The 27,761-nt window shown below is 47.6% G+C and overlaps 10 protein-coding genes across 10 annotated transcripts; 6 read left to right on the top strand and 4 right to left on the bottom strand.

Annotated features, from left to right (window-relative positions):
- Positions 1 to 345: 345 nt before the first annotated feature.
- F4822DRAFT_355699 (putative acyl-CoA dehydrogenase) lies at positions 346 to 2,076 on the top strand. Its single transcript, XM_051456026.1, has one exon. It carries the CDS (start codon positions 561 to 563, stop codon positions 1,902 to 1,904), a length of 1,344 nt encoding a protein of 447 aa, XP_051311606.1. The 5' UTR covers positions 346 to 560; the 3' UTR covers positions 1,905 to 2,076.
- On the top strand, positions 2,077 to 3,975 carry F4822DRAFT_355700 (phosphoglycerate mutase-like protein). Its single transcript, XM_051456027.1, has 2 exons — positions 2,077 to 3,828; positions 3,885 to 3,975. Exon 1 carries the CDS (start codon positions 2,249 to 2,251, stop codon positions 3,404 to 3,406), a length of 1,158 nt encoding a protein of 385 aa, XP_051311605.1. The 5' UTR covers positions 2,077 to 2,248; the 3' UTR covers positions 3,407 to 3,828; positions 3,885 to 3,975.
- F4822DRAFT_355769 (uncharacterized protein) lies at positions 3,770 to 5,934 on the top strand. The gene is made up of 2 exons (XM_051456029.1): positions 3,770 to 3,828; positions 3,885 to 5,934. Exon 2 carries the CDS (start codon positions 4,189 to 4,191, stop codon positions 5,647 to 5,649), a length of 1,461 nt encoding a protein of 486 aa, XP_051311604.1. The 5' UTR covers positions 3,770 to 3,828; positions 3,885 to 4,188; the 3' UTR covers positions 5,650 to 5,934.
- Positions 5,935 to 7,546, bottom strand: F4822DRAFT_355721 (Thioesterase/thiol ester dehydrase-isomerase). Its single transcript, XM_051456028.1, has 2 exons — positions 7,019 to 7,546; positions 5,935 to 6,961 (listed from the first exon to the last, which is right to left on the bottom strand). Exons 1-2 carry the CDS (start codon positions 7,099 to 7,101, stop codon positions 6,220 to 6,222), a joined length of 825 nt encoding a protein of 274 aa, XP_051311603.1. The 5' UTR covers positions 7,102 to 7,546; the 3' UTR covers positions 5,935 to 6,219.
- On the bottom strand, positions 7,540 to 10,078 carry F4822DRAFT_355686 (serine hydroxymethyltransferase). The gene is made up of 4 exons (XM_051456025.1): positions 9,573 to 10,078; positions 9,461 to 9,511; positions 9,036 to 9,400; positions 7,540 to 8,968 (listed from the first exon to the last, which is right to left on the bottom strand). The coding sequence occupies exons 1-4, from the start codon at positions 9,618 to 9,620 to the stop codon at positions 7,978 to 7,980; spliced, it is 1,455 nt and encodes a 484-aa protein (XP_051311602.1). The 5' UTR covers positions 9,621 to 10,078; the 3' UTR covers positions 7,540 to 7,977.
- Positions 10,079 to 11,207: 1,129 nt separating this feature from the next.
- Positions 11,208 to 13,077, top strand: F4822DRAFT_414252 (Asp-domain-containing protein). The gene is made up of 3 exons (XM_051459122.1): positions 11,208 to 11,563; positions 11,619 to 11,772; positions 11,843 to 13,077. The coding sequence occupies exons 1-3, from the start codon at positions 11,465 to 11,467 to the stop codon at positions 12,778 to 12,780; spliced, it is 1,191 nt and encodes a 396-aa protein (XP_051311601.1). The 5' UTR covers positions 11,208 to 11,464; the 3' UTR covers positions 12,781 to 13,077.
- Positions 13,078 to 14,180: 1,103 nt separating this feature from the next.
- Positions 14,181 to 18,006, top strand: F4822DRAFT_355570 (uncharacterized protein). Its single transcript, XM_051456024.1, has 2 exons — positions 14,181 to 14,948; positions 15,092 to 18,006. Exons 1-2 carry the CDS (start codon positions 14,539 to 14,541, stop codon positions 17,787 to 17,789), a joined length of 3,108 nt encoding a protein of 1,035 aa, XP_051311600.1. The 5' UTR covers positions 14,181 to 14,538; the 3' UTR covers positions 17,790 to 18,006.
- Positions 18,007 to 19,673: 1,667 nt separating this feature from the next.
- F4822DRAFT_414248 (glycoside hydrolase family 93 protein) lies at positions 19,674 to 21,828 on the bottom strand. The gene has a single exon (XM_051459121.1). It carries the CDS (start codon positions 21,294 to 21,296, stop codon positions 19,824 to 19,826), a length of 1,473 nt encoding a protein of 490 aa, XP_051311599.1. The 5' UTR covers positions 21,297 to 21,828; the 3' UTR covers positions 19,674 to 19,823.
- A 1,437-nt stretch (positions 21,829 to 23,265) lies between these two features.
- On the top strand, positions 23,266 to 25,609 carry F4822DRAFT_445708 (uncharacterized protein). Its single transcript, XM_051463411.1, has 3 exons — positions 23,266 to 24,403; positions 24,461 to 25,129; positions 25,208 to 25,609. Exons 1-3 carry the CDS (start codon positions 23,580 to 23,582, stop codon positions 25,359 to 25,361), a joined length of 1,647 nt encoding a protein of 548 aa, XP_051311598.1. The 5' UTR covers positions 23,266 to 23,579; the 3' UTR covers positions 25,362 to 25,609.
- Positions 25,610 to 26,161: 552 nt separating this feature from the next.
- On the bottom strand, positions 26,162 to 27,760 carry F4822DRAFT_355524 (uncharacterized protein). The gene is made up of 3 exons (XM_051456023.1): positions 27,214 to 27,760; positions 27,134 to 27,157; positions 26,162 to 27,070 (listed from the first exon to the last, which is right to left on the bottom strand). Exons 1-3 carry the CDS (start codon positions 27,252 to 27,254, stop codon positions 26,269 to 26,271), a joined length of 867 nt encoding a protein of 288 aa, XP_051311597.1. The 5' UTR covers positions 27,255 to 27,760; the 3' UTR covers positions 26,162 to 26,268.
- Between the last annotated feature and the right edge of the window lies 1 nt (position 27,761).

The following is a 27,761-nucleotide window of genomic DNA, read 5'->3' as shown; positions in this document are numbered from 1 at the left end:
AGAATGCGAGCGACATACGAAGTGCGAAACACATGCGAATACGCCCACTAAAATGCGGAACTTTCCACAAATGAAAGGACCTCTATTCCATACATAATAAACATAAAGTTGCTGCCTAGGCGACTTCATAGGTGTAGTTTACAACTCGTGCTTGAACATCGTCATCATCGTGGCTCGTAGTTGGAATGGGCATCATAGAGTGTCGTATGTGGAGTTCAGTTGAGTTACCAAGACATTTTCCAGTGTCTGTACATAACAAACCTCTAAATAAGGGTCAGTGTTAAAGATTCACGCGGTTTTCTTAGTTATATTTCACATATGATTAAATCAAACCAGTATGCATATACGTAATTCAAATAGCTTGTATCCTGTTGGGCAATTTCAAACCTCACATTCCGGTCAATTGACGTATGATTAGAGGTGTACTCCACAACTCGGTAGTGGTAGCCGGTTACCATTCGGGTACCTAATTCCTTGAGAGGCGGGGTTAGCTTAGAGCGAACAATTCGAACTCCTCGAGGCCATCCTCACTCCGATGGGTCAGGGTATAATTCAATAAAATGTCACGACTGCTCATGCGTCGTATCTGCCAAACGCGGCCACTAGCTACTAGCTTACCAGTTGACAGGGTCGCACCGAGAATACGCCCGTCAGGGTTCAATGGCCGCTATGGCTTCTCAACCACCCCTCATCGTAATCTCATGGAAACAACAGGTTTCACTGAGAACCAATTGATGGTTAGGGAAGCAATCAATGCGGTATGCGCCCGGTTTCCGAACACATATTGGCAAGAACATGATCAGAAGGAAGAGGATCCCCGAGAATTCCATGCAGCCATCGCGAAAGGAGGATGGCTTGGCGTTGCGTTGCCAGAAGAGCTAGGCGGATCCGGTCTTGGCATATCCGAAGCGGTGATGATGATGCAAACAATCACGGAGTCAGGAGCTGGCATGGCAGGCGCCCAGGCAATTCATGCCAATGTGTATGCGACGCAACCACTAGCCAAGTTTGGTACCAAGGAGCAGTTAGAGGGTACGATACCAAATATTATCTCCGGACAATGGCGAACGTGTTTCGGTGTCACAGAACCAAATACAGGGCTTGATACTCTGCGACTTCGAACTATAGCGAAGAAACAGGATGACGGGTCGTACAGTGTTACAGGACAGAAAATCTGGATTACCTGTGCGCAAGTCGCCAGAAAGATGATCCTCTTGGCGCGCACGACGCCACTGGAAGAAGTAAAGAAACCTAGCGAAGGGCTGTCGCTGTTCTGTATCAATTTGGATAAAAACGCCGCTGGGCTAGATATGCGAAAGATCAAGAAAATGGGCGGGCGCGCAGTTGATGCTAATGAGGTATTCTTCGATAATTACCAGATCCCAGCGGACACCCTAATAGGAACCGAAAACCAAGGCTTTAAGATCATCTTACATGGAATGAATGCTGAGCGCTGTCTCCTAGCAGGGGAGGCGCTCGGACTGGGGTACGCCGCTTTAAAGAAAGCAGCTGAATATGCGCGTGAACGTGTTGTTTTCCAGCGATCCATCGGAACGAACCAGGGGATCGCCCATCCGCTAGCCGATGCATACATGCACCTCGAATCTGCGAAATTAGCTACCTATCACGCTGCACGGCTCTACGATGCGAGCAAAACAGACGAATCGATTAAGCAAGACGCGATAGGTGTTGCTGCCAATACGGCCAAGTATCTAGCAGCTGAAGCCGCATTTGCTGCCTGCGAAAGAGCAGTCTTAACGCATGGTGGTATGGGATATGCGATGGAATACGACGTCGAAAGATGGCTCAGAGAATGCCTTGTGCCTCGCATTGCTCCTGTGAGTCGGGAAATGATCATGAATTATATCAGCGAGAAGGTCTTGCAGCTACCCAGGAGTTACTAGGGGAAACCCACGCACTACTATATATGCACCTATGTCTCGAAAGTGACCAGTCGCATTCAGGGGCGCCATAGGTGATGAATCTGGATCAATATCACGTGTCTTTCTATATCGGAAAAGGATCGTGTAGATCAGCGCAAATGTAACATATTGCACAGCATAAAACAAATATGATGTAATAACTACAAGATCAACAATTGCGAGACGAACAACAGAAAAATAAAAGAGGTTCTTATTCTCGGCCAATATGCATAGATACCCAGCCTTGCTTCTGGATTTCGAAGACAGAGCCCAATACTATAGAGCCAGCTAGAAACCCCGCGCTTTTTGAGGCTCAGAAGAAAGTTATGAATCGTAACCCATCACTGTTACTTGAGTCGGCCAGCGGCATGATGACTGAAAAGCAAAACCAATCCAGTGAGGGGAAATATCAAGAGATTTATTGGTGGCATAGCGGGGGTCAGCGGTGGCGTTTCGTAGTAATATTGGGCTTCGTTTTGGCGGGAACATTTTTACGGCAATTTTGGGGTTCCGAATCTATAATCTTCTCCAGCGCAGTACTGCCTACGATCAAACACCACCATGAATTCAACCTATACGAGCATCTAGGACATCTATCCCCTTTCTTCGTTCCTTCCGACACCTCAAAATCGCCGAGAATAGGAACACCAACAGGATGCACCGTTTCCAAAGGATTTCTTGTTCACAGGCATGGCAGTCGACACCCCCACCCAAACGAGCTCCTAGTTATCCAAAACTTGACATACTACATCAACAACAATAGTGCCTTATTTTCGCATCCTCAGGGCAAACTTCCAAAGGCCTGGTCCTTTTTAACAGAAGGATGGAATAGCACCTTCAGTACCGACAGTCTTACAGCACCAGGTCGGAAACAATTATTCGACCACGGTGTATCACTTAGGCTACATTACCCCGACTTATACTCCGAAAAGGAAGTGCTAGCAGGCGACGATGACCGAGTCGTCGAGTCAGCTAGATGGTTCATGGACGGTTATTACGGTCGCGTTTCTAATGCTACCACGAATTTAAGACCAGTAGGCGAGAATGAAGATACGATCAGTCGGATCACACCACATTACACATGCCCTAAGTGGGACTCTAAATCCGGCGAAGAACAACTGTCAAAATGGCGCTCCGTCTACCTGCCGCCTATCGCGAAGCGCATCAATAAAGCGCTTGCTAAGGCGTATCCTAAAGTCCGATTTTCCGAAGTGCACGTCCACGGCATGCTCTATGCATGCGTATACGAAACCTCGGTCTACGGTATCGGTTCATCGCCATGGTGTAATGTGTTTCTACCTAAAGAGATAATGGATAATGAATATGAGCGCGACCTACAGATGCGCGGGTTCTCCAGGTACGGATTGCCCGGAGAGATGGAATCTGTACTTGGCAGCCCGCTAGTCAGCAACATGACGGCCTTCCTACACCAGCGCGACGAAGAAGGACCAAAGTTCTCATTGGGGTTTGGCCAATCGCGCTAGGACTAACGGGCTTAGGACTCGCCTCCGACAAATCGTATCCGCCCGAAGGACCGGCCGATCCAGATCGGGCTTGGAGATCTGCGAAGCTAATGCCATTTGCTGCCTACATGCTTTGGAAGCGGTTGGATTGTGGAGAGGAGAAACCCAGGATTCAACTCACGCTAAATGGCGCGAATTTTGGCCTGGCACCGACAGGATGCAAAACTGATCATTATGGATCCTGTGTTTTTGATGATTTCTTGAATGCAACTAGAGTGCGAAAAGCTCTGGATATCACGCATGGCGACGAAAGATGGAAAGGAGTTTGCCACTAAACACCGAAAAGCGCGAATTCCGCCATGTTATTATAAATCCGGGAGGGTATAAAATGAAATCTCACAGGACAGACAGGGGGATAAATATAGGTAGTCTAGGTGCCTAATGTAAGCGTTCCAGGATCCTAAATGGCCCTCAGCCGCAGCTATTTAACCCACTGTAGATTAACCCACTATGCCCTAAATCTGGCCCCCAATCTGATCTGGACGTATCAGATGCCAATCAAACCCCAGGGGTTGAGTTCCTTCGATCTCGAAGCAGTATAGAGAGATCGCTTCCGTATATCGCGACTAGGGTATATACAACTTCGAACTTGAGTGGCGTCTATAACCCTTACTAGCGTATTGTGATATATTATGGTAGTCACAATGTAGAATCTCATCTTTGGGTTCCGGGAAGTCCTTTCCCTATCCCCTCATCTTTTTTCTTCTTTCTTTCCGAGGTACGACCCCCAAAGCCGTGTCGCGATGCCGTACCGCTCATTCTTTTCGTATAGCGTCACTCGCGCTTATCCGTTGAGATGGTTTACCCCTACGGTCATCATAGGCGGTATTATCGCGACTGCTCTCGTCTCTTTCCTCAATGTGGCAGCGACGGGCTACGAACTCGTTCCTACCTCGACCTCAGACCCGAACTCGACGGAAACAAACGGTGTATGGTTCTCAAAGTGGCCATCATATCTAGTCGGTGCCCGCGCCTCGTGTGATGCAGCAAATCTACAAGTTCAAAGTACTATTTATACCGACAAGAGAGCGTTTCCATACACTTTATCAAGAGTATGGCAACTTGGAGACGGAGGCCAGGAAGTCTATCAGGGTTCTATGGTATACAAGAACAACCCAATCCAGAAATGTAACGTTACTTTGATCAAGATGGAATTCGAAGGTCCTGGCCGAACAGCAGGACAGTTAGCAGTGGCTCCCATGGGCGGAACAGTAACCGCGACATCTCAGTGTTATGTGGACGAAGGTACACCTAGCGGCCGTACTTACTTCGAGCTACTTTCAACGTACGATGCGATTCCTGGGCCGCGGACCGTCTCATCGGCATTTCTCAGCCTCAACAAAACTACCAACCCAAGTCTCTACTGGGGATATTCCCTCCTAAACGTGTACTGGCGAACAGTCATGCAATCCTTTTTCGACGAAGACATGGCGAGGACAGAAGCCCCCTTTTTCAAGGGCAACGTCGACTTACAGCGCAACATGACATTAAAGGGTACGATGGAAGAAAATGTTCAAAACGTTGAATTCTTGCGAGTTCCCGCATGTTGGTTTATTCCGTTAAACACGACGGGTGTCGCGTACCTGGAAAACCGATATTGCAATTCGAGCTCCATCACCGAGCTAGCCAACAGCCCCCACCCTGCCGCGTTTGAGCGACCGGTACCCAATATTTGGCATCCAGTGGGTATACTTGGGAAAGCAATGTGGTTCACAGTCTTGGCGGATCTCGGGAGGGACGACGACGATATGCCGAATATGCTCGCGAGACCGGATCTCCTAGCGAACCTTACCTCGAATATGAACGAAGCGAATAGCACGTTGCGAAAGACATTCCGATGGGGTTTGGAGAGTAGCTTAATATCCCAAAAAGGATTTGATCCAGCTCAATCTCAGGACGTCCATCTTTGGGTCAACCAGTCGCAGCTAGTCGCAGACTATCTTTGTCAGGTCCCTCAATTGAAGTCTGCCGGAAACCTTTTCCTGTCCGTTCTGGTAGCGGATTTAGTCATCCTGCAAGTGATTTGGAAGATATTTACGTTGCTTGTGGATAAGATTTGTATCAAGGATACGGAAGAAGCACAATACTGTGCTGCTTGTGCACCCGTTCCACAGAGTGTTCAAGCAGCAGGAGGATACCAATCTGTCATTGGACAGGATTCGAAGGCGATACTATTGGAAGAACGGAGGTCTTTAGGGACTTGACCTTGACATCATGGATCTGTACAAGAAAGAAAAAAAAATCAACACACACGGAATAATGCCATTCTGCGCACTCGAGCCACTTTATCGGAACTCCATTAGATGATCCTAAGTGGAGGGGATGAACCTGAAAGGTTGGCGATGGGCTAGAAGGAGAGGAAATGGTCGAATCGGCTTCGCGTCTATCCTACAGATGCGTACAGGCAACATACGTAGGTAACAAAGCTTCATGATGTATACGATGATCATGTTAGTTCAAAGCTTGATGGTATAAAGAAGGAAGTCGGTTAGGCTTAATCTCCAGGTCGGAAGCGAAGGGACATTGACTAGGCTACACCATAGTATATAGGCCACCTAGGTCAATTTTGGTGGATGGTACATAACGAATGAAGAACTTGACGATATCCTATGAGTTACCAAGAAACCTCGCATCTCCATAATATAATTCCAGACACCAAACATATCATTATCACAGCTTCGCAAGTCCCTTCCTATCTTTCAACCGTATCAACCCCTCCTGCGTAGCCTCCATAACCAAGCGACCAGTCTTCCAATTCCAGAACCGTAAATTAGTTACCACCCTTCCGCCCCCCACGAAGTGCTCCGCTCAAAGACCATCCACTCATCATCCCTAGCATTGGTATCACGCAGCGACAAGTTATGCGTAAGGCTAGCCATCAGTGCCAAATTCTCTATTTTATTCCCAGTCTGGTTGAGATTCGCAAAAAGCGCTGCCGCCATTGAATTCTCATCCGACGCATAGGCAATAGCCGCGAGGTGTGTCGAGTGGCTATCCGACGACAGAGGCGGGGTGCGGAAGAATCCCCTCATCGTGAACCGCGTGGGATCCTCTGCGAAATCGTAGTCTAAGTCACGCCAGTCAAATGGACTTTGTTCAACCCGACGATGAAACACGGACATCGAGTCGTTAATGTACTTCTTCGCATGCTCGAAGCCTTTCTGCGGCGAGATATCCTCGGGTTTAACACCGAGTTGGAGCATCGGGCTGGAATAATTGAGTAATACGTTGCCTGGTGGGATGTTCGTATTTTGGAATGATATGGTCGAGACCAGAACACATTGGTTGTGGTTTCTGGCCTGCTGTGTGACACGCACCACTCGCGTAGCGTAAGCACGTCCATCAGCAATGCGTTCGACATGATACACGGTCTTTTGGTTTGAATCGGAAGGACGCGGGAAGACAGTGTAAGAAGAGAAAACGACGAAGCCGACGGGGACGGTCTCGGATGCTGATACTATTGCCTGACTGATGAGTGAGCCCCCAAAGGCGGAGCGCACACCGGCTTCTAGGGGCCTGTATTTATATATTCATTAGAAGCGAGAACTACCTAGGGACTAAAGATTTTTGTACTTTTCATTGGTATAATAACCCGGTGCCACATGCGGGATAGGCGAGACAGCGATACGTGATTCAACTTCTGCTTTCTTGGCCATGTCGAGAATCCAATTGCTTCCACAAGGGTGATTAAGGACGGATACAATATAATGTATATCAATACTACCCGTAGGATTCGGTCCCAAGACCGCCTATATAGCATACAATTATTAAAGGGGTCCTTTGTTGGAAGGATAACCCAAACCCAATACGCGACGAACTCGACCTAGCTAATTGGATATCTTCACGCCACGCATCAAATATTAGCCATGAAAGTGAGTCAAGAGACCAGCGTGCATTATTTCCATGACATCTACAAAGGAAGGGCATGATTTGAGACAAGACTATGTATTCGTGGCGTCCTGGTGAGTAGGCTGCGTGTGTGGTGATACGGCTCGAGTAGGGTTCACTAGGTAGTTTGGGCCACCTAGCATGAAACAGCATAATTAGTAGGTATGCAGTCAACGTTTCAGACAAATCCATCTTTAGTAGATCTAATCATAAATAGTAGGAATTATCCAAATGCCAGGATTGCATCAAAGTTGCAACGGATATTCCATTGAGAATTGCCTAGATATGGGTATGCCAGGCATTCTGAATTGATTATGTATAACACGAGAAAAAGCACAACACCGGAAATGGATTGGATATCAATACCCTATAATCTACCGCGTTGAAGCGGTGCCGCCGATGACCCCAGGCCCTTAGAGCTTTAATACCGAACTCCAGAGGCTCTTATGATAAATTTGCAACGCCTGATGAATGCATGCAATTGTGCCCGCTTTTTTTGTCATTCCGTTATTTTTCCAGAATGAAACCTAAGCCCATTTCCACAAACCAGAGAAAAGTTGAGTTGCCCCTCTCTCGCCTTTGTTTCTATATGTTGAACAATAAATCCCCTTAAATCTCGTCATCGTTCGTTCGTACATGTTAATTTAGATGCCTGCATCTAGTCGCCAACCCTCAACGGGAAGAGGGAAGGTCTGGGACCAGGCAGAAATTTCCTTCCGTAGCTCACTGATTCTGGAGTTGTTGCCCTCAGCAAGCTTGGCTCTGAAGTCCTTTAGCTTGTTAGCCTCCTTCGGTAGGCTAGCTTGGATCTCCTTGACGATCTTGATGCTCTCGTCGATGTAGCTAGCAACACGCTCGAAATCCTGCTCGCCGAAGCCACGAGAGGTCATAGCAGGAGTACCGATACGAATACCAAAAGGCGTAAGTGCAGACTTGTCGCCAGGGGTAGCGTTCTTGTTGCAGGCGATGTTAATCTGTTCAAGGACAGCCTCGATACGCGCGCCATCCACGGCCTGGGGTCTTAAGTCAAGGAGAACCATGTGTGAGTCGGTACCATCAGACACGAGCTTGTAGCCAAGTTCCTTGAACTTGTTTTCTAATGTCTTGGCGTTGGAGACAACCTTCTCTTGGTAAGCCTTGAACTCGGGAGTCTGAGCTTGCTTTAGAGCAACGGTAAGGGCGGTGATGGTGTGGTTGTGGGGACCGCCCTGGTGACCAGGGAAGACCGAGAAGTTAATGGCAGGCTCTAGGTCGTAAAGGGTCTGCTTGCCAGTCTTAGGGTCGGTGCTGCGAACACCTTTTCGGAAGAAGATCATAGCACCACGGGGACCACGGAGGGACTTGTGTGTTGTGGTAGTGACAATGTCAGCGTGGGGGAAAGGAGACTTGATGACCTCGGCGGCAATGAGACCAGAGATGTGAGCCATATCGACGACGAGGTACGCGCCGACCGAGTCAGCGATCTTCCTCATGCGCGCATAGTCAATCTCTCGGCAGTATGCAGAAGTACCAGCAACTAGAACCTTAGGACGGAACAGTTGGGCGTTCTCCTCAAGTCTGTCATAGTCAATGATACCAGTGTTCAGGTCTACTCGGTAAGGCATAGTCTCAAAGTAGGTTGATACAGCTGAGATCCTACAAGCAATCGGGTTAGTCTTCGGATGCTCCGGCCCGGATGTCCGCATTTGAGGCAAAAACTTACTTCCTTGAGGGAGTTTGGTATCCGTGACTTAAATGACCACCGTGAGGGAGATCTAAACCCATCAATCGGCCACCAGGCGGCATGATAGCCTGGTAAACCTGCAAGTTGGCAGGGCTACCGCTGAGACATTGGACGTTGACACCCCATTGTTCGGGGTCGAGGTGGAAAGTTTGGAGAGCACGCCTCTGGCAAAGAAGCTCAATCTGGTCGATGTGTTGGTTTCCACCATAGTAACGAGCACCGGGGTAACCTTCGGAGTATTTGTTGGACATAGGGGAACCTAGGGCGTCGAATACGGCACGGGAGGTGACATTTTCCGAGGCAATTAGGATGATGGACTCTCGTTGTCGCTGAATTTCTTTTTTCTATAACGATGATCAAATTAATTATCAGGTCAATTCGATCAATTAATAGGAGGGTCTTACCATAATCTCGGCGACCTCAGGGTCGGATTCGAGAAGAGACCTCTCGAGCAGCTACACATGAGTCAATAGGACTGTTCTAAATAGTATCAATTGAAGGGTAGTGTCAACTGACATCCTTGTGCTCTTGCGAGAGGGCGTACGTGGTACCGTTGGCAGCCATCGTGAAGGAATTGGGGAGAAGAAGAATTGCTTGACTATTGTTTGAGGGTTGTACGAGGTACTCTTGAAAACTTTTCGTATGAGAAGAGAATAGAGGAGTACGGAAGGTATAAAAAGGTAGGAAGAAGGAAGAGAAAAGAATTGAATTAGATAAATTTTCCCCGTTGGCTCCAATTGGAGCATTGGTGGGGTGCCTCTTAAGTAAAATCTTCTTTCCCTCACTCGCACTAATAGCGGGGTGATGACGGGGTGGTTAGTTCCTTTCTGCTTACGCTAAAGTGGTCCGGAGTTACTGACGGAGAGGCGGTTTATAGGGGATCGAGTACCTATGGGTAGCGGGGGATTTTCTATTGGAGAATTCGTTGTATAGGTACCGAAGTCGGCCAATTATTACCGCATCCATCAGGGTTCTAGCCTTTTTAATCTACAAGTCGCCGGCGCTTTACAGCAATTAAAGATGGTATAGTCTTTAAATAATCGCCCTAATACCTATCAGTAGTATAGTAGAAATAGACAAGAATTGCAGCAAATAGTAGACATATTGGGGTATGAGTATTCTCTCTTGTGCCTGGGTAGTATAACGATTCGGTTGTCCGTGTTAAGGGACATACGTTTTACTCTTCACTTGGTAGTATTAAATAAGACATTAGGAAACACAATGGTTGTCAACACAAGATTGTCAGCTCTAGTTTGGCCGAAGAGGAAGTGCCGAGGCCGTTATCAAGGTATTTGGTCTTGTTTGATGTAGTTCATATTGAAATCTGACTCGATCTGAGGCTCGAAGGTTTAGTTAAGTAGCCAGAAGCTAGGGTATAATAAAGGCGTAGAGAAATGTATCCATTTTCGATCTTCCACTCTAATGGAAAATGGAACTAGTAGACTGCCATCCCAATTGTAGGACGGAAGTTGAGTTACGGTTTAGTCCATATATTCCGATGCCCCTGAGAGCTGACATGAGCTAATCCATAGTGTAAAGGAATAAACGATTTCTTGATGAGAAACACGACAGTCGAAATATTTGGTTGAGGTCACATGCAAATAGTTAATCCTAAATTGGAATTGGTCGTGGCTTGGATGATTCGCAAGATGATGTGTTCCTCTGGAAATAAGCAACAAGCACCAAGCTCGAGGGATTGAGGATTTTAATGGTTGGTTAATGTTTAATGTACTGTACATTACTTGCCTCTATAATCCATGTACCCCATCTAGCGCTCTTTATGGTTCCGGGTCGGATTAATCTTGCAACTAGCATTTTGATTGGTTGAATACAGTTCTTTCCGGTGGCGTTGAGTTTGTACCTGCTTGTGTCATCAGCTGTTGCTGCCTCAAAGTAACTTGGTTGCCCCGTCGGAAATGTGACCCACATAGACATGCCTACCCTGCGTCATTGGCCAAGCTAGGACCATTTTAGGCAGGGCGAACTCGTCACAGGAAACAACGCAGCAGTTGATGGCATTGATGTAGCGCGGATATAGCTAGAAGTACTTGTACTGCGTAAGCTGTATCTCTTGCACGAGACCAATAATTCCCCACTCCACCCCCAGATTAAGTGAGTGCCTGCAGCACTGTCTTTCCGCCTGCCCCCCAAAACACGGTCGGACGGTCGCTGATTGATCAGAGCTCTGGTCGTTATCTCCCAGTCGCTCAACAACATCATCGGCCATTCCTCTTCTCCCAACTTCCTTCTACCTTCAACCTACATCCATCAACCACCATCTTTTTCCATCTCCATCTTCAGGATCGGAGATTCTTCGAAGTCATTGGGATATCGATCGAGTATCCATCCTTTTATTTAGTCTTTCCTCGTTTTTCATTCATTTGTTACCTCAATCGGAGTTGCCCATCATGAAGGGAGCTCTGCTTACCGCAGCTGTGCTGCTTGGATCCGCCCAGGCCGGAGTCCACAAGATGAAGCTCAAGAAGATTCCTCTGTCCGAGCAGTTGGTTAGTATCTCGCTTGTTCCGAAATATGCGACATTATATTGATGATTTGCAATAGGAAAGCATCCCCATTGAGACTCAAATGCGAGGACTCGGCCAGAAGTACATGGGCTCCCGACCTGAGACGCATGCCCAGGCTGTGTTCCAAAGTCCTTCTGTCGACGCCAGCAAGGACCACCCCGTCCCCATTTCCAACTTCATGAACGCCCAATGTATGTAAACCCGATGCCTCTGAAATGAATATTGCGCAAGTCCATTTACTAATAATAATGTTTTGATTAGACTTCTCCGACATCAGCATCGGCACGCCTCCCCAAGAATTCAAGGTCATTCTCGACACTGGAAGCTCCAACCTATGGGTTCCCTCTTCGTCTTGCGGCAGCATTGCCTGCTACCTCCATTCCAAGTACGATTCGTCCTCTTCGTCGACGTACAAGCAGAATGGTACCGAGTTCGAGATTCGTTACGGATCTGGCAGCCTGAGCGGTTTCGTTTCTCAGGATGACTTGACTATCGGTGATCTTACTGTTAAGGGTCAGGATTTCGCCGAGGCCACCAGTGAGCCTGGTCTTGCTTTCGCCTTTGGTCGATTCGACGGTATTCTCGGATTGGGTTTCGATCGCCTATCCGTGAACGGAATTGTCCCTCCTTTCTACCAGCTGGTTAACCAAAAGCTGATTGACGACGCTGTCTTCGCTTTCTACCTCAGCGGAGAGAACGATGACAACTCGGAGGTTGTCTTCGGTGGCGTTGATAAGGATCACTACACTGGTAAGATCACAGAGATCCCTCTCCGCCGCAAGGCCTACTGGGAGGTCGACTTCGACTCCATCTCTTTCGGTGAGGAGACCGCTGAGCTCGAGAACACTGGTGTCATCCTTGACACTGGTACTTCTCTGATTGCTCTCCCCAGCGACCTTGCCGAGCTTCTCAACAAGGAGATCGGCGCCAAGAAGAGTTTCAATGGACAGTACACGGTTGACTGCTCTGTCCGTGACTCTCTTCCTGACATTAGCTTCAAGCTGGCCGGCTATGACTTCCCCATTGGTCCCTACGACTACATCCTCGAGGTTCAGGGCAGCTGCATCTCAACCTTCATGGGAATGGACTTCCCCGCCCCAGTTGGTCCCCTCGCTATCCTCGGTGACGCGTTCCTCCGAAGATGGTACTCCATCTACGACCTCGGCAAGGGTACTGTTGGTCTAGCCAAGGCTCAATAGGAGGAGAACGGCAAGGCTTTGGGAGAGGACCTGTGAAATGACTTTGTGAGATTAGTAACGAGATTGCGATGCAAGATAGGAATCGGACTGGTTCGATCATAATCTGAGGGTGATAGCGCGGTTTGAGTGCATTTCGAAATTAGCCTCACTCAAGGTGCTGCTATTTGTTTTTCTTTTGGGTATTCGCTTTCTAGTTGTTGTCAAGCATGATGGGACTGAAGTCTCACGTTGTAAACTACACTCCTACAACACGTATTCACTTAGCATCGTACAATTGGTATTCATGGTATTCCCCAAGTGGTATTTGTTTTATTGTATTTGCGTGATTATGTGCTGCATTATGTTGATCGGTCCGTCAATGATTTCCGAGTGACTAACCTTTCATGTCTGCCGGTTAGATTTCTGCTTACGCATGCCTAGGTAGGTACCTACAATGTTAAGATATTACTTCTTCGACGTTAAACATCGAAGGCTTGGATTGAATTTCTTGCTTATGAGAGAACTTAATTGCGTATAGTTATCCAATTAATTCATGGATTACTTAAAAACGACTAAATGATATTCGAAGAGAATAAAATCATTAATGATCGGTAAATAAAGCCTTTGTCTACAAGGGATTTTGGTTGGTCAGATTTGAGGGTACTCTGACACAAACAGAACCTAGAAATTTGATGGACTGATGCTATACCTAATTCTTATCTTATTGGATAGCTTAATTAATACCTTATGATATATATCTATTCTTTCATTTTGTATTCGTTTGTGTTTGCAGTGCCACCGCGAGTAAGTGCACTTACACTGCACATTGCGAATGTACTTAGGTACTGGAAATTAAATGATGAGATCACGTGTCGATTACGGCTATCTTTTCCAAGTGGCTTTTCGTGAATGAATTAGTCTTAGATAGGAATAGCGCATAGACTAGCGTCAACTATCATTTGCAACAAGGTCAGATTCATTTCTCCCTCCCTCTCATATCATATTGAGTGGATACGAGACACTGAAGTAATAAATGCAATTTTCAAGGCAGAAGATTGTTAGGAAAAACTTATCGCGTGCATCCGACCATAGAATCGATTCTCGGTCTTTTTAAGATTGATTTATGGTTCCTGATGCAAGTGGGCCTCAATCGATAGCCTCGACTTTTTCGATTTAGTTTTCCTTTTCGTATCTTTCTTTTTATTCCGTTTTGTTGGCGGTTTGGCCCATTAGATGGATGGTGGATCACATCCTGTCCATTCCTGCTGCCCTTGCAAAGTTTTTGTGGTCCAGTCGCCGGGTCCTAGCACTTTAGAATCTTAGCGGGCTGTTTAGGTACAATCCAATATCTCCCTGGTCAAGTACAGTGGTGGTAGTAGCGGACTTGCCTTGTATTTGTTTCTTGTCCTGCGCGCGCCTGCTAGGGGAGGAGGCTCTACCTTCTAACGCCAAAAAAAAAAAACCTTACGCAACCTTTGGAACTAACGCTACTCCCTTAAGGCAGAGAGAATTGGGAAAGAGAGGGTCGCGGTCGCACCAACTAGCAACCAGTCAGCCAGCAACCGCAACCACAGAAATCTCCAAGTGCCTGTCTTTTCAATCGCGACCGACAGGCCGTGCAGCGCGACGGAGCCGCCAATTTCTTAGCAAACCCATCACCATCCAAAAAAACCACCCGCAGTACACTATACCACCACCGCAATCGCCGAGGAAAGGACAGCAGTAGTAACAAAAAAAATTAAATACAACACACGTCGACTGGAATATTAAAAAAGCACAATGGCCTCTCCGGCCATAGCACTTCCAAACGGCGTACCTCCGCCCGTGCAGCTCAATAATAATAATAACAACGCCAATGCCGCTGCAAATACCAATACTCATACCAATGCCAGCATCGCCAGTACGAATAATAACAACACGAATACCGGCATCAATCCCTCCTCCAATAGTCCTAACAATCATATCAACAATACCATCACGACTCACGACTCCGACTCCGACATAAATACCGCGCAGTCCGTCTCTGGCACTTCCATCAAGCGCAAACGCGAGTCCACAGATTCTAGCGACAAGCAACTGAATGGTATCAGCATTAATCGCATCACTCCTCCTACGACCAACAATACCCCTTTCCCATCCACTAAGGTCGACCAACCCACGATACGTAACTATTATGAAGTTCTCCAGAGGTGCGTTTTATTTCTTTCTACCAATACCTACTTATGTACTTTTCACATTATCATTTTTTAACCCCGATGCGCATCCGTCCTGTCTTTGCTCCCTATATATAATTGATTTAAGTTTTGTAATACTTATTATTTGCGATCATCAGATTTGACTCGACCCCTTCGGTCCTCAAACGTCCTATGCTCGAATCCGACGGTGACCTAAACGAACCTCAAGCGAAACGAAAGAAGCCTGATGATGGCCCATCGCTATTTTCTATTGCCGACAAGGTTGCCCAGGAGCGGTATGAAGACCTTGAAAGCATCATTGGCGACATCAAAACCTCCATTACCGACCACCTAGCGGAGCTGCGAGATACACAACCCGGACAAGATACCAGGGCGAACGATGAAGCTATTGCTAAGATCATCGATTTCAAGAAGAAGGCCTACAACCTATTCAGGCGAGAGATGGCGTATCCTAACAACAAATCCGTTCCTGAGGCACTGCGTCAACTCGATTCCATTAGCGACTTACAGTCTAATGCTAGTGGGAATATGGTACTTACTGTTATGAGCGAGGCTATGAGAGGGAAGGCCATGTATTCGAGTCTACAACGGACTATCCCAGGTCCTGGTAGCACAGAAATGGCTATCCGACCCCTGAGAGAGAGCGGCTTACCTCCTGGTGTGAAGACGGCCAGGGCGATACCGTATTCTTTCCCCTCTGCTGTAGAGAAGGACAAAAAGGCCAAGACACTTGGAGAACTCTTCCCAGCTCCGCGCGGCCTCCCGTCGCTCCAGCCGCCCAAAGCGCCGAAGAGCGTTACTAAAGGCACCCAGGTTACCTGGCACCGTCCCGAATTGACCGAGAAGTCGAAGTACCGCGCTGGGTCGTATTTCAGCCAGAATATATCTACTGGTCGATGGTTGGATTATAGCAACGCGGCTCCTCCGTCGCAGATAATGACCAAGCAACGCGAACGAGCTCTAAGCCTTGCTGGAAACAAACCCTCGTCATCTGACCTGGAGATGTCGGAAATGGAGGCGCTTTTCCGTGGCGCATTCTCGAGTTTCGCCCCCTCTAAAGACGACTCGGCCGCTATGATTTCGTCGGGCTTGATTAGCCACACCATGTGGTGGCAGAACGTGGGAAGTCGTAGCCTTGATCGTCTGATGGAAACTGAGGCACCAAAAGAGGATGCTCCTGCAGATACTGACATGGCTGACGCGGCCGTAGTCGAAGAGGTTGACGAGGACTTAATCAAAGATGCCTTAGACAATTGGGATGAGAGTATGGTAGATCCTAGTCTTGAGCAGGTCTGCTGTCCAAAGAAATCCGACGAGCAGAAGGATACCGATGATATTCTTCAAGATGTATCCGATATGATCCAAACGTTAATATCGTACCAGAAGAACCGCAATTTGACGCTTCCGACCGCGTCTAGTCAGAATCGATTCGCGGCGGACCCGGCTCATAGCGATATGCTTACGAATGGAACACCGGTGCAACCAAGTGAAGAGGAGACGGCCACTTACCAGGCTCTTAAAGCACAGTTGGCTCTAGTTGTCAAGATGTTGCCACCTTACGTGGTCGCACGTCTAAATTCGGACAAGTTGGACGAGCTTAACATATCAACAAAGATCGAGGTCCGAACTGATGAGTATCAAGGTTTAATGGAGGAGGATGAAGCTGCTGTCCGCGCTAAAGCCGTGCAAGCCGCCACAACGACTCCTCGCCCAGTTACGCATCGAGCATCAAATTCCTCGAACAATTTGCAGTACGGCCAACAACAATTCCAAGCCACTAACCGCGCTCCGATGCCCCAAGCACCGTACTATGGCGCTCAAACGCCAATAAGACCCCCTCAACCCGCGATACAAAGGCCCCCGCATACAATGCCTGCAGCGTATCCTCAACGTCCCCCGTCTAACAATAGCTACCAACCCCATAACAATTTTCAGAATACGGGTTACCCTCAGCAATTCCCTCCCCACCAACAACCATACTCACAGCCTTATGGAGGCACGCCGACACCCGCTCGAACACCATTCCAACCGATGCCAGGCTATCCTAATATGAATAATCAGACGCCTCAGCCGCGCTTCCAGGCGTACCCACCGAAGACGCAACCGCCCAATTACCACCACCCTCAACCTTACCAACCTCAAATACAGCCGCAGCATCAGCATGGAGGTACGCCGTCGCATCCCCCGTACGCACAATATCCAAATGGTGCCGGAGCTATGCCCCAGAGGACAGCTTCCCCGCATGTTGCTCATCAGCCACGTCAACACCAGCCCATGCCTCAACATCAAGGGTACAATCCGACGGGGCCACCTCCGAGACAGCCGTCTTACGGCAATCAACCGAATATGGGTCATGATCCGTCGAGACGTTTCTATCCGCCTGCTGGTTCACCTGGAATACCCAATAGCCAACCACACCAGCATGCTCAACAGGGTCAAAATCCTCAAACACCGGGTACCTCTTCGTTTCATACGTCTCTAAACCCGCATCAAGTCCAACAAGCAATGGACCAAGCCAAGGCTCGCTTTGATGCAACTAAGAGCGCCCAGAGAACCAATGAGGGCATCCGAAACTCGATGTCCGGCCAAGGGCAAGGGTCAGTCGGCGCACCAGTCGGTTTAAGTGGTATTGGTTTGGGAGGAGACCCTGCAAGATTAGCAGCGGCGCGAACGGCAGGCATGCCTAACTATTCAACATCAAGTCAAAGCCCAAAGCCCCAGCTCAACTCGCCTAGAGTGACGACAGCCCCGCCTGTAACCAATGGAAGTCCTGCGGTCGCGCCTCCAGCTCCGACGGCAAATGGTGGTCAACCCAGTTCCGGTAGGGAAGCTTAGAACCCTTCTCTACCGCTCACTAGACATCGCGACACTCCCTATGTCCAGATTGATCGGCCCGTTAGGATCGCGACTGGCGTGTATAGGTTCCCAAGCCAGCTAGGAGCTGGATATACGGGGCAATCGGAACAGCAGGGACAGCCAGGACAAGCTGAGCAAGTAGGAGAGGTGAACCAATCTCGGCAAACAATGCCGACGGTCGGCCTAGGAAATAGGCCGAGCTACCAGTACTTACCTATAGCACCTAAACCGGGCTCAGGCAGTAGGGACGGTGGAGTCTAACCACCCACCTAGAAAGCAGACGAGCATTCGTAGCATCTATCCGTCCGTTAGTTGAAGAGGGGGCATCGCGAGGTGGGCTTATGAGGTGATTAATAATCTGCCTTCGACGTGTACGAATTGGATGAGCTACGAACCTGCCATAATGGGTTCATATGAACAAAAAGGGGCTGACTGGCTTTTGTTCCAACGTTGCCTTTTATTTTCTTCCCTTCTATATTCTCGTTCATCGTCACCATACTCAACATAGAAAGGGTGTGTATTTGTGTGTCGACTATCTATTTTTCAATCGACACCGGAGAATCTGGAGTTAGTAAAGTGGAAATGCGAATTTTTTCTTGAGGATTAGGGTGAAGGTTAGGGAGGGAGGGTCGGCGAGACTTACTTATCGTTGTGTATTTAAGTAATTTCTCCTTTCTCTCCCCTCTTCCCAAAATCTCCCACCTCGTCGTTGTTCATCGGTTTATTCATCTACCGAATCGAATCAATCAGACAGGGCAAAGGGTCTGCAAAGGGAACAGGAAAGGAAAGGTTCAGGCGAAGGAGGATTAGGGAAGGAAATGTGTCTGTCTGTGTAGTAGATGGGGGCTGGTCGAGTTAAAATTCATTTTTTCTAACCCCTTGCGAGATTAGGTGGTTGATTAATTGATTTGACCGAACTCACCCGAAAACAAAAACTCACCATCCCCTTTTTTTGTTGTGTTGTTGCTTGCGGCTGTTATTGGTAGTGGTAGTTCTTCTCTTGGCGAGCTATAAAGTCGTACACCCCCCCGTCGTTGGTTGGGGTGGACTTAGGGATAGAAAAAGCTTGCTTTGTTCTTAATCACTTGATACTTGATTTGCTTTTAGAGTGCGCTGCTATGTTTTGTTGTGTGGATTAAAGATTGTGATAGGTTGTATGTGATGTTCGTATGGGTGTTCATGCTTCTGAGGTGTGAAAGTCGTGTAGTCGGTGTAGCTCGGTGTGAATGGAGGTGAAGATGTTGGTTTAAATTTCTGTAGTGAAGCGGGGAGAGAAAAAAGGCGTAGTGGGGAGTGAGGGAAGTGTATTTGAGAACGGGGTCGAACTGAACGCTGCGGCGTCCAGATCAGAGCGGGGATGGGGATTGAGTTATCGGATTCGTCGAGATGTTCGACTGATAGAGTGTAGTGACTAAAGGGCGGCTCACAAGTACGTCTGACAATGAAGTGGTTATAGATGCGTGAACGCAATGAAGGCGTTATGTCTTATAATATTAGGGATTGGCTGTCGATTTGTGATGTAGGAATTTCGTAGGTTAGAGAATGAAGCGGAGTACTAGGTTCAATGTTTTATTCCCGTTTAAAAATTGGCTTGGGTGGATTTTGAGAAAGGAAGGGGTGGTTGATGCGTTTTAGTAGCGGGTAGACGTCACAAATCAAGCTAGGCATGTAGGGCTGGCCGGTGTCATGGAACTGGTTTTTTTGCTGCCTCTTTTCGTGAGGCGGGCAATTGGTTGACAAGGTGTCGATCGTGTATATAGGCTAGTTACTGATTGACCACCGCGCCTAGAACCATCGATAATGCATTGTCACGGTGCTATATCAGCCTTAGAATGATCGACAGTGAATACGAAAAACACCAAGGTTTTACATTCTAGGCGGGCAGGTGGGCCTTTCTGAATACACCGTGATGGACGGTTAAATAGCTTCAATATCACCGCGAGATCTTATCTCCAGATATCTCATAATACAATTTGCTTATTATCTACATCATAAATACAAGCGCCAATCTAATTATCCCCATCGTAAGCGTTTCCCTATAGGTACTCCACCATGCTCGAAAACAACCATGAGTTCATCTTGTCCGAGACTGAAGAGACCAGGCCAAAACGAAGGTGCCTGATGAACAACCATAGGTTGGCTCCATCGAATAGCGCCGCGACCACCGACGGGGAGTCCTGAGGCAAATACAACTTTAATGGCAGCCTTGCCTGGCCATTGCGGTGTATCGGTATCCTCATCTGTCATAAACACTACCGCTAGTCCACCACCATTTCCATACCGCTCAATTTGCGGTGCACCTGCATTACGTCCTTGCCGAGGCCGATACACCACCCCTCTCGATCCCCACGTTAAACCTCCATCATATGAAACTGCATACTCAACACTAAAGGTTCCAAACCGGGTCGTCTCAAATACAACGACCAACGCTTCGCCAACCTGTTCCGATTGTCCGTCCCGAGCTACTATACCTCCTTCTGGAGATAGATCCAAGTTGTCTACTTCTGATGGGTCCTGCGCGGCTAGACCTAAGCCTAAGCCGAGACTAGGTCCTACGCCGACGATGCTCTGCATGCCGTCGCGCAGGTTGATGAATGGGGGATGGCATCTCAGACACCGAGGGGGCGCGGTCCAGCTGCGGCCACCGTCGTACGAATCGACGCGGAATGTTTCTTGGTTATTATGAGCCAGCTCGCGCGAATATGTTAATTGGATGTTGCGACCGCCGGGGCCGAGCCGCATGTATGGCTCCCAGATGCCCAGACCACCCGTGGAGGCGGCGCTTTGCTCCGCGGCTTGCGATGCAAAACGCCATGTCCGTCCTCCGTCCTCGCTGCGGCAGACTGTTATCCGGAAATATGTGGGATGGCTGTTGGCATCACGGTCGTGGTTTCGGAAGGCCGCTAGGACTACTGAGCCGTTGCTACTAGTACCATTACCGCCGTGCCATCCTCCTGGTCCTGGAATTGGTTTGGGGCCTGGGATTGTTGGGACGGTTGGTGGTACTTCTAGTAAGAATCCGTTGTCGATATCGCCGGCGCCACGAGTGATTTCGCCGTGGGGTACAAAGGTTGTTCCGTTGTCGGTGCTACGGGATACCTGTAGAACGTGTTCACGGCCACCTGGGCCTTGGAAGCCGGTGGTAACGGACAGCAGACTAGAATCCGAGAGGCGGCATAGACGCGGATAAGTACCGCCGGCGGGGTTTAGAATAGTCTCGTTGACGTCAAGGTTCCAACCGGCGGCTGCGGGCACGGCCGCATGTATGGAGTTTGATACTGATGCCGGTGTGGTGGCGTGTGCGGCGTCAACGTTCGGCTCGCCGGTGAGCAGGGGACCCAAATGACCGATGTGGCCAAGGATTTTCTGGGTGAGCCTTCCTGCCATGGAGTCCTGCCGTCGCTCAGATGTCTGCTGGTTAGAAGCAGATGGAGGAGCAGGAGGAGGAGCTAGATGGTGATTTTGAGAGGAGCCTGTTCCAGACATGGCTAACCCTAAATACTTTTATGATGAATGGGACAAGTTATGACAGGTATAAGTAGGATAAGTTTTTAATCGCGTTTATCTCTATTTTCTCCCTTCTCTGATGTCGTTGTCGAGTTTATTGCTATGGAGAACACGCAATCTTCTCCACATATTTTGTCTGGAAATTATCGAGATATCATCCATTTCCCCCTTTTTTCCCGGTGTTTATTTGTCGAGGGATCGTCGACGCAGGAACCTTAAAGATCGTAAGGATCTTCACATTTTCAATGTCTGAATAACATATCTTCATATCCTGACCGCAGCTTAGGCAGTTTACGTAAATTGGTCAGGCTTGTCAGTTTTGTCAGGTGGTGGTGTACGAGTTGATTGATTGTTGGATCCAAAGTTGTAACCAGGAAGTTGTTGTAAGGAAGAAAGTGGAGACCCTTCTACGTTCTCTGTCTTTTCAGGGCTTTCTGTTCTGTTCTGTTTCTTCGGTTCGGTTCCTTGCCGGCGTCCCCCCCTTGTCTTTTGTTGGTTTAGAGCATTTTGCATAGATGAATATGATTATCACTTGAATATCACGTCTCACATGTGAAACTCTAACTCCATTGATAGCCAACCACGGCCAGTCACGGCCCGTTCCGGATCAATGCTGACTAAGTCATGTAATTAAACGAAACGGAGCATTCCTAGCGTCTTTTTTGCCTTTCATAACAAATGTTCATCACCTAATCTCGCTACCAAAACCCCCCAAACCTTTTTCTCTTCTTCCCTTTTACATACATCATATAACATCATAGTCTCCAGCAAAATTGCTCCAGTATTCCTCCAGCCTTGACAAAAAAGAAAGAAAAAAAACAACGCACTCAAAGACGGAAACAGAAATCAACTCATTATCGTTATACATTATCTGAATAATTGGGAAATATGGGTAAAATTTAATGGTCATACCATACCTATAACGACACCTACCTAGTCTATTATTACAAATACCCAAGTCAGGTATTCCTAAAGTGCATAAGGTGGCCGATGGTGAAGTGACGAAGGTAGGTGTGGGAGTTGTCGGCATTCAATCCCGTGGAATTGATTAAACAATTAATTGTTAAGAGGCTCACGAGACGCAGTTCTACACTCCACTATACTGCACTATACTATACAATACCGCACCCATACTGCCATACTACACCCCCCAATAAGTCTACAAAGTGCCAATGTGGTGCCAATGTCCAGTACTATCAATAACTCACGATGATTAATGCTAAAGTCCCTGCATCGGTAGCGGCAAATCCGGCAATGGGATCCTGAAGCTACAATGCCCTGCACTATATACCGGGCAATACCTTGTTTCTTTGGGTGATCGTGACCCTAGCGCGTGGGGAGCTCGAACTGCCGGCGTTACTGTGTGACTGCGTTGCTGCGTTTTTTTTGTTGTCTACCGCGGAAACTCCACACCGTTCACGACATCGCAAGTTTGAATTGAAATTTCAATATATTGTTTTGCATGGAAAAAAGAGAGGAAGATATCGTGATCTACCTCCTGTTTTGTTTCGACAAAGACCACTTTTGCATTGGCATTGTTACTGTCGCTACCACTGTCACCCGTCGCCACCAGCTGAGAGTTCAGCTGCAGCTGCTGCGGAGCGACTCGTGAAATAGCTCCGTCGGACCCTGATCGACCCGCCTACAATGATACCTATACAAGCTTTTTTCAAATGCCGGCAATGCGATGCCAACCTTCGATCTTTACCAAATCCGGGGAAGATGGACCAACGGAGCCATGATACTTGATTATATAGTAATGACGATCTCTAGCGCTATCGGGGGTTGGGGGCCGGACGGGATGCGCTCTCCCTGTATCCACGTCGCGAGGAGTCAATGCCCAGAAAGAAGGTAATCACAACTCAGATGCATACACCTTAGGAAATTCAAGTGAACTGTGAAGAGAGAAGAAAGGAAGTTAAACGCGAAGCGTATCGAGTATCGAACTTGCCTCTCATACAGCAAGATGTTCTCCAACGTGAAGGAAGCCATCATGCAGAGGGAAAGTTGTAGTTCCAATCTCATTCTCGTTTTTTCGCATCATGGAGTTTTCCATGTCTTCTGAATGGCATAGTTTTCAATTGCCAAATTATCTCGAGTATCGCTCGCGTCTACATTATTCACGTATTCTTTGGGTAACTCATGAAGCATCAGTACTTGGTTACTTCTTATTTTATCAATTCTTCAAATTTTACATTCAAGTGAAACATCAAACGAATTCAATAGCATTCGACTTCAATTGCGGGAATACCACCCACCGTCATGTCCTTACGGCTCCGGGCGGGAACTATTCGTCAAAAGCTAAAATCAGCGAGATCGAGGCTCTCTCTTGACTTTGAAAGCATTACTCACCCCAGTCGTCCCCCTTCATCGAGGGATTCAAAATTGAGCGATGGAGCACTTGACAGCGTTACAGGCACCGCGGAGGGGAGTGGAACTAATTCGGTTTCTCATGAAGAAATTACTCATGCTACTAGTGATGATAGTATCGACCAAGATCATCATAGCGGTGTTGACGGTCATACCAGTCGTAATGGTCAAGTTTCTAGGCCGGTGATAGACGGAGACATCGATTCTAAAACCAATGGCGAATCCGTAGAGATCGAGAACCAAAAGACCAAGACTTCCAAGTCTAAGCCTCCCAAGACCAAAAACCGAAAGGATAAAACCCCAAAGCTCTCTCGTACAATAGCTAATGTTGAGGCCAAACGTCCAGATGAAGCGAATACTGAGGATCGGAGTAGTTCAGTCAACTATCTTAACGATGTTTCCATTGAAAGCCCAGCCCTAAACCCCAATGAGCAATACCCCGAGAACGAGGAACACGAAAGTAGAATTGACGAGGTTGAAAAGCCAGCTTCAACTGCAACACCTGCGAGCGACGCTGTCGGTCATAAAAGCATATTCAGGGCGTGGCCAGACGAGGAACTCCAGCTTCAACGTCAAGTAATCGAAAAGTATGAAGCGGGGGAAAAACTTTGGACTAAGGAAGACCTAGTGGCCATCGAAAGACAAATCACGGAAGAAAACCCCGTCAAGATACCTGCCTTCGTCGGAGATAGCGAAGTATATGAGAAGCAAAAAGGGTATGTAGTTTTGTACCCTGTCGCTTTCACTATAACTACGCTAATCTATATGAATAGGGTAACATACAGAGTAGAATTTTATGGATATCAGGCCCTCGCTTTTCCGCCTCCTTCTCGACCCAATGGAATGCCATACTGTACCATGTCCCTCAGAGCGCTACCCTTCGATTATTCGCTATCCAGAGTGCTGGCACTTGAGATGGAGATATTTCATAAATGCATGGCCATTTGGCTAGTTAGTCCAATCGGGGAACTCTTATATTCGTTGTTCATGAAGGTCCCCCTGCCGCCGCATATCAACAAAATTGTTTGTTTTGACTTGGGAAGCATCACAGCCAAGCCGGCAGAAGAATATCCAGCGATGCGACAGGCGATATACAAGCACTCGGCGGTATTGACAATAGTCGAATGCCTGCACAAGCGATTTGGGACCATGATCCAACTCTTTGCACAGGATACGACCTACTGCGACCACTGCACGAAAGTCTTGTTTCAGAAGGGATTTTCTGTCATCGGCTTACACGGCGCTAGTGGCTTTACGGTGATCGACGAAAACACCTTGGTGTTCGCCCCCGGTCCGACCTTCTGTGTCAAGGAGGTCATCGCTGATATCGCGAAGCCAGCCGCCATGTTCTGGAATACGGTCTTGAGCCCCGAGGAGACGGAGAGGGAGACAAGGTCTAAGAGGCCTTTGGATCTTGAAGATAGATTGGCTACATATTATCAGTACGTCTGTTTCCCTTCCACTATTACTACCTTATTTTCTGTATCTCTCCTAAGAACTATACTAATTATCTTACACAGTCGCGAAAAGGCAGACCCCGATACCCCTCGCGTGCGCGAGTTCGTTAAGCAGTACGATTGTCACCAATTCCCATGGAACAACTTATTCGGACCAGTTTCTTTGTATACGCGCTCTGGCGTGAGCGTATCTCACGATTCAGGCGATGAGTCATAGAGGATTGCCCCTATTTGGAGGAAGAGTACGCCAGGCAGGGATTGATAGTATTGAAATATTCTCCCGGATGCAAATGATGGGTTGTAGATAAAAGTTTCGTCTTTCTGTTTTGTTCTTGCATTGATAGGGTCCGGAATTTTAGCCATTGCATCATAGGTCACACAAAATGGCCTCGGAGAACGGTGTTTCTCCCGGAGTTTTAGTTGTACGGTCGTTAAAGCGTGGGGGGTTGGGGTTATACAAAACGCATGGCGATGGGGATGGGGATTATGGACTAGCTGTTAGGTTAGGTTAGGAGATAGAGAAAGGAGCATTTGCTACCATTGGGTTTGTTTTAATTTAACTCGCTGTATTCTGACTATCGCTGCCATTACCGCAGTTGTGAACTACACGTTCAAAAATTTCCATGGAAGGTTTGGGGGTTTTGACAAGAACGCAATGCAAGAGGGATAAGGGCGGTGAAACAATAAGTCCGGAAAGGTATTGTCAAGTCCTCATCTCTTTCCGCCATTTGTTTTACATGGAACACTCGATGTATATCAATTTCTGTCGAGATCTTGGTCTTCAGGATGGAGCTCGTGGCCTCCTCAATCAATGAATAACAACGAAGGATCCTTATGCGCAATGGGGTTTTGTTGGCGTCGCGCAATTACTGGTAAATAATATCAAACGCTACCAGTAGAAAGTTAAGAGAAATGGCCCCAAGGAATTAAAGTGTACTTTTTCGCTAGGGGTAATAGGCAATGAGGTTATTTAGAATTTATTGATTATCGTATTGCAGCTATAGCTATTCTCCTATGATGATATCCGACCCTTCGTATGGCTGGGTTTTATAGTGACAGCCACTCGTCTCAAGCGACCACGACCACCCTAACCCGCCCACAGCTCGTACCAAGATGTCACTTCCCTAACTGCAAGAAGCGGAAAAATGGTAGTATAGCGGTCCTCCCAGAACTGCCTTACGGACCTCCTCGTTATTGTCCAAGAGATGTAGGAATTGTGGGTGTGGGCTGAAAATGAACCCGGTGAGCATACAGAAGCGTATCAGCTCACCCCGAATCTCATCTCCCACCGGTGTTGCCCAGAGGAGGTATTCCACGGTTTGAGAGAAAGAACCGACAAAATCGTAAGTAAGGTGGGCTTCGTATATGACGCGCAAAAGCATCTTCCTTGCCAAGACTCTTAGCTTTTCGATCTTGTATTTCGCGGCTATGGCGTAAACGTCGCCGTGGAGAAACAAGACGTGTTCGTCGAGGGCGGTTGGATACGGAGATTGGGATAATTCGTTGTGATAACGGTCTAGGATTCCTTTGGCGAACTTTTGAAGTGTCTCGTCGCGAAAAACTTCTGGTCTCGCTACTAATAAGGTCCATCCCTTGATACTGTACACATGCTGGACGCGTTTGGCGAATATCCTTTGCTTCACAGCGGCGATAGCGTCTCCTTTCGCGTCGAAGGGTCTGTCTTTTGGGTTCTTCACAAGGGGGCCGGGAAAGGTGATATAGTAGCCTAGGCGTTCGAATTCACAAAAGCACTCGAAAACTTCGTCGTGCATTTCTGGACAGAGGATTGCGCGGTCTCTTTTCGGTAGGCCGAGCAATACGTGCTTTGCGAAGATTGGCGATAGGACAAATAGGGATTTAATCGAAACAATGAAGGCGCGTTCGAAATTGCCTACGAGGATCTTGATCTTGGGATTCGCCTTGATTCTATACGTAAAATTAGTAGTTGCGATGGATAAATATGTATTTTTAGTGGTCTTTGAGACCTACCCTCGGCTTGGGTTGACAATCTCCCTATGAATGATGTTAGAATGATGAATAAAATGATTGCTCATTGTCAAGTAACTTACGCTTCATCCTCGGAGTCGAAGTGATCTTCGTGGTCACTCATTTTGACGAATTGATGAATGCTACTTGATTATGTATTTAAATGCTTGTTTTGGAGTCTGGTTATCGACGTGGTAGCGTAGAGCTATGCGTATTCGAGGTATGGGTGTAAAGAACGTAAATACAGATCCCACGATCTTGGTGGGTTGTAGGGGCTGCAAACACGAGTGGTGCAGTAGTAAATTGTATTTGAAGGAGAAGGGAGTGGATAGAAAGAAACGACAAGAAAAACAGCTAGAAAATCGAAATTGAAATTTCTTACGATGCCATCGTAGAAGACGGGAAATCGCCCGCGGCAACAATATTAATAAGCTTGGGAAGGAGGAAATACACTGTACGCGAAGTGATTCGTATGGGCGAGGGCAAACAATAAAAAAACGGGACAACGCAACGCTGAAAAGTTTAAAAAACCAGCGATGGCCGCCGATATTATTCGCTGCGGAATCCACACAACCGGGTGTTGCCTAGGTAAGTCAAAACGAACGGCAGACGGGGTATCATAGGTCAATTA

Source organism: Hypoxylon trugodes (assembly GCF_022578975.1).
Source record: "Hypoxylon trugodes strain CBS 135444 unplaced genomic scaffold F4822scaffold_8, whole genome shotgun sequence".
Classification (NCBI taxonomy): domain Eukaryota; kingdom Fungi; phylum Ascomycota; class Sordariomycetes; order Xylariales; family Hypoxylaceae; genus Hypoxylon; species Hypoxylon trugodes.
Note: the sequence above shows the minus strand (reverse complement) of the source record. Positions and strands in the feature narration are given on the sequence as shown.

Coding starts and splice junctions, on each gene's coding strand:
- F4822DRAFT_414252 (XM_051459122.1), top strand. CDS start 11,465: ATGAAGGGAGCTCTGCTTACCGCAGCTGTGCTGCTTGGATCCGCCCAG. Junction 11,564..11,618: donor TTCCTCTGTCCGAGCAGTTG/GTTAGTATCTCG, acceptor GATTTGCAATAG/GAAAGCATCCCCATTGAGAC. Junction 11,773..11,842: donor CAACTTCATGAACGCCCAAT/GTATGTAAACCC, acceptor TGTTTTGATTAG/ACTTCTCCGACATCAGCATC.
- F4822DRAFT_355524 (XM_051456023.1), bottom strand. CDS start 27,254: ATGAGTGACCACGAAGATCACTTCGACTCCGAGGATGAAGC. Junction 27,158..27,213: donor TTCGACTCCGAGGATGAAGC/GTAAGTTACTTG, acceptor CATCATTCATAG/GGAGATTGTCAACCCAAGCC. Junction 27,071..27,133: donor ATTGTCAACCCAAGCCGAGG/GTAGGTCTCAAA, acceptor TTTTACGTATAG/AATCAAGGCGAATCCCAAGA.
- F4822DRAFT_355721 (XM_051456028.1), bottom strand. CDS start 7,101: ATGGCCAAGAAAGCAGAAGTTGAATCACGTATCGCTGTCTCGCCTATC. Junction 6,962..7,018: donor GGTTATTATACCAATGAAAA/GTACAAAAATCT, acceptor ATATAAATACAG/GCCCCTAGAAGCCGGTGTGC.
- F4822DRAFT_355686 (XM_051456025.1), bottom strand. CDS start 9,620: ATGGCTGCCAACGGTACCACGTACGCCCTCTCGCAAGAGCACAAGGAT. Junction 9,401..9,460: donor CTGAGGTCGCCGAGATTATG/GTAAGACCCTCC, acceptor TCATCGTTATAG/AAAAAAGAAATTCAGCGACA. Junction 8,969..9,035: donor TACCAAACTCCCTCAAGGAA/GTAAGTTTTTGC, acceptor GATTGCTTGTAG/GATCTCAGCTGTATCAACCT.
- F4822DRAFT_414248 (XM_051459121.1), bottom strand. CDS start 21,296: ATGTCTGGAACAGGCTCCTCTCAAAATCACCATCTAGCTCCTCCTCCT.
- F4822DRAFT_445708 (XM_051463411.1), top strand. CDS start 23,580: ATGTCCTTACGGCTCCGGGCGGGAACTATTCGTCAAAAGCTAAAATCA. Junction 24,404..24,460: donor GTATATGAGAAGCAAAAAGG/GTATGTAGTTTT, acceptor CTATATGAATAG/GGTAACATACAGAGTAGAAT. Junction 25,130..25,207: donor AGATTGGCTACATATTATCA/GTACGTCTGTTT, acceptor TATCTTACACAG/TCGCGAAAAGGCAGACCCCG.
- F4822DRAFT_355699 (XM_051456026.1), top strand. CDS start 561: ATGTCACGACTGCTCATGCGTCGTATCTGCCAAACGCGGCCACTAGCT.
- F4822DRAFT_355570 (XM_051456024.1), top strand. CDS start 14,539: ATGGCCTCTCCGGCCATAGCACTTCCAAACGGCGTACCTCCGCCCGTG. Junction 14,949..15,091: donor TATTATGAAGTTCTCCAGAG/GTGCGTTTTATT, acceptor TGCGATCATCAG/ATTTGACTCGACCCCTTCGG.
- F4822DRAFT_355700 (XM_051456027.1), top strand. CDS start 2,249: ATGAATCGTAACCCATCACTGTTACTTGAGTCGGCCAGCGGCATGATG.
- F4822DRAFT_355769 (XM_051456029.1), top strand. CDS start 4,189: ATGCCGTACCGCTCATTCTTTTCGTATAGCGTCACTCGCGCTTATCCG.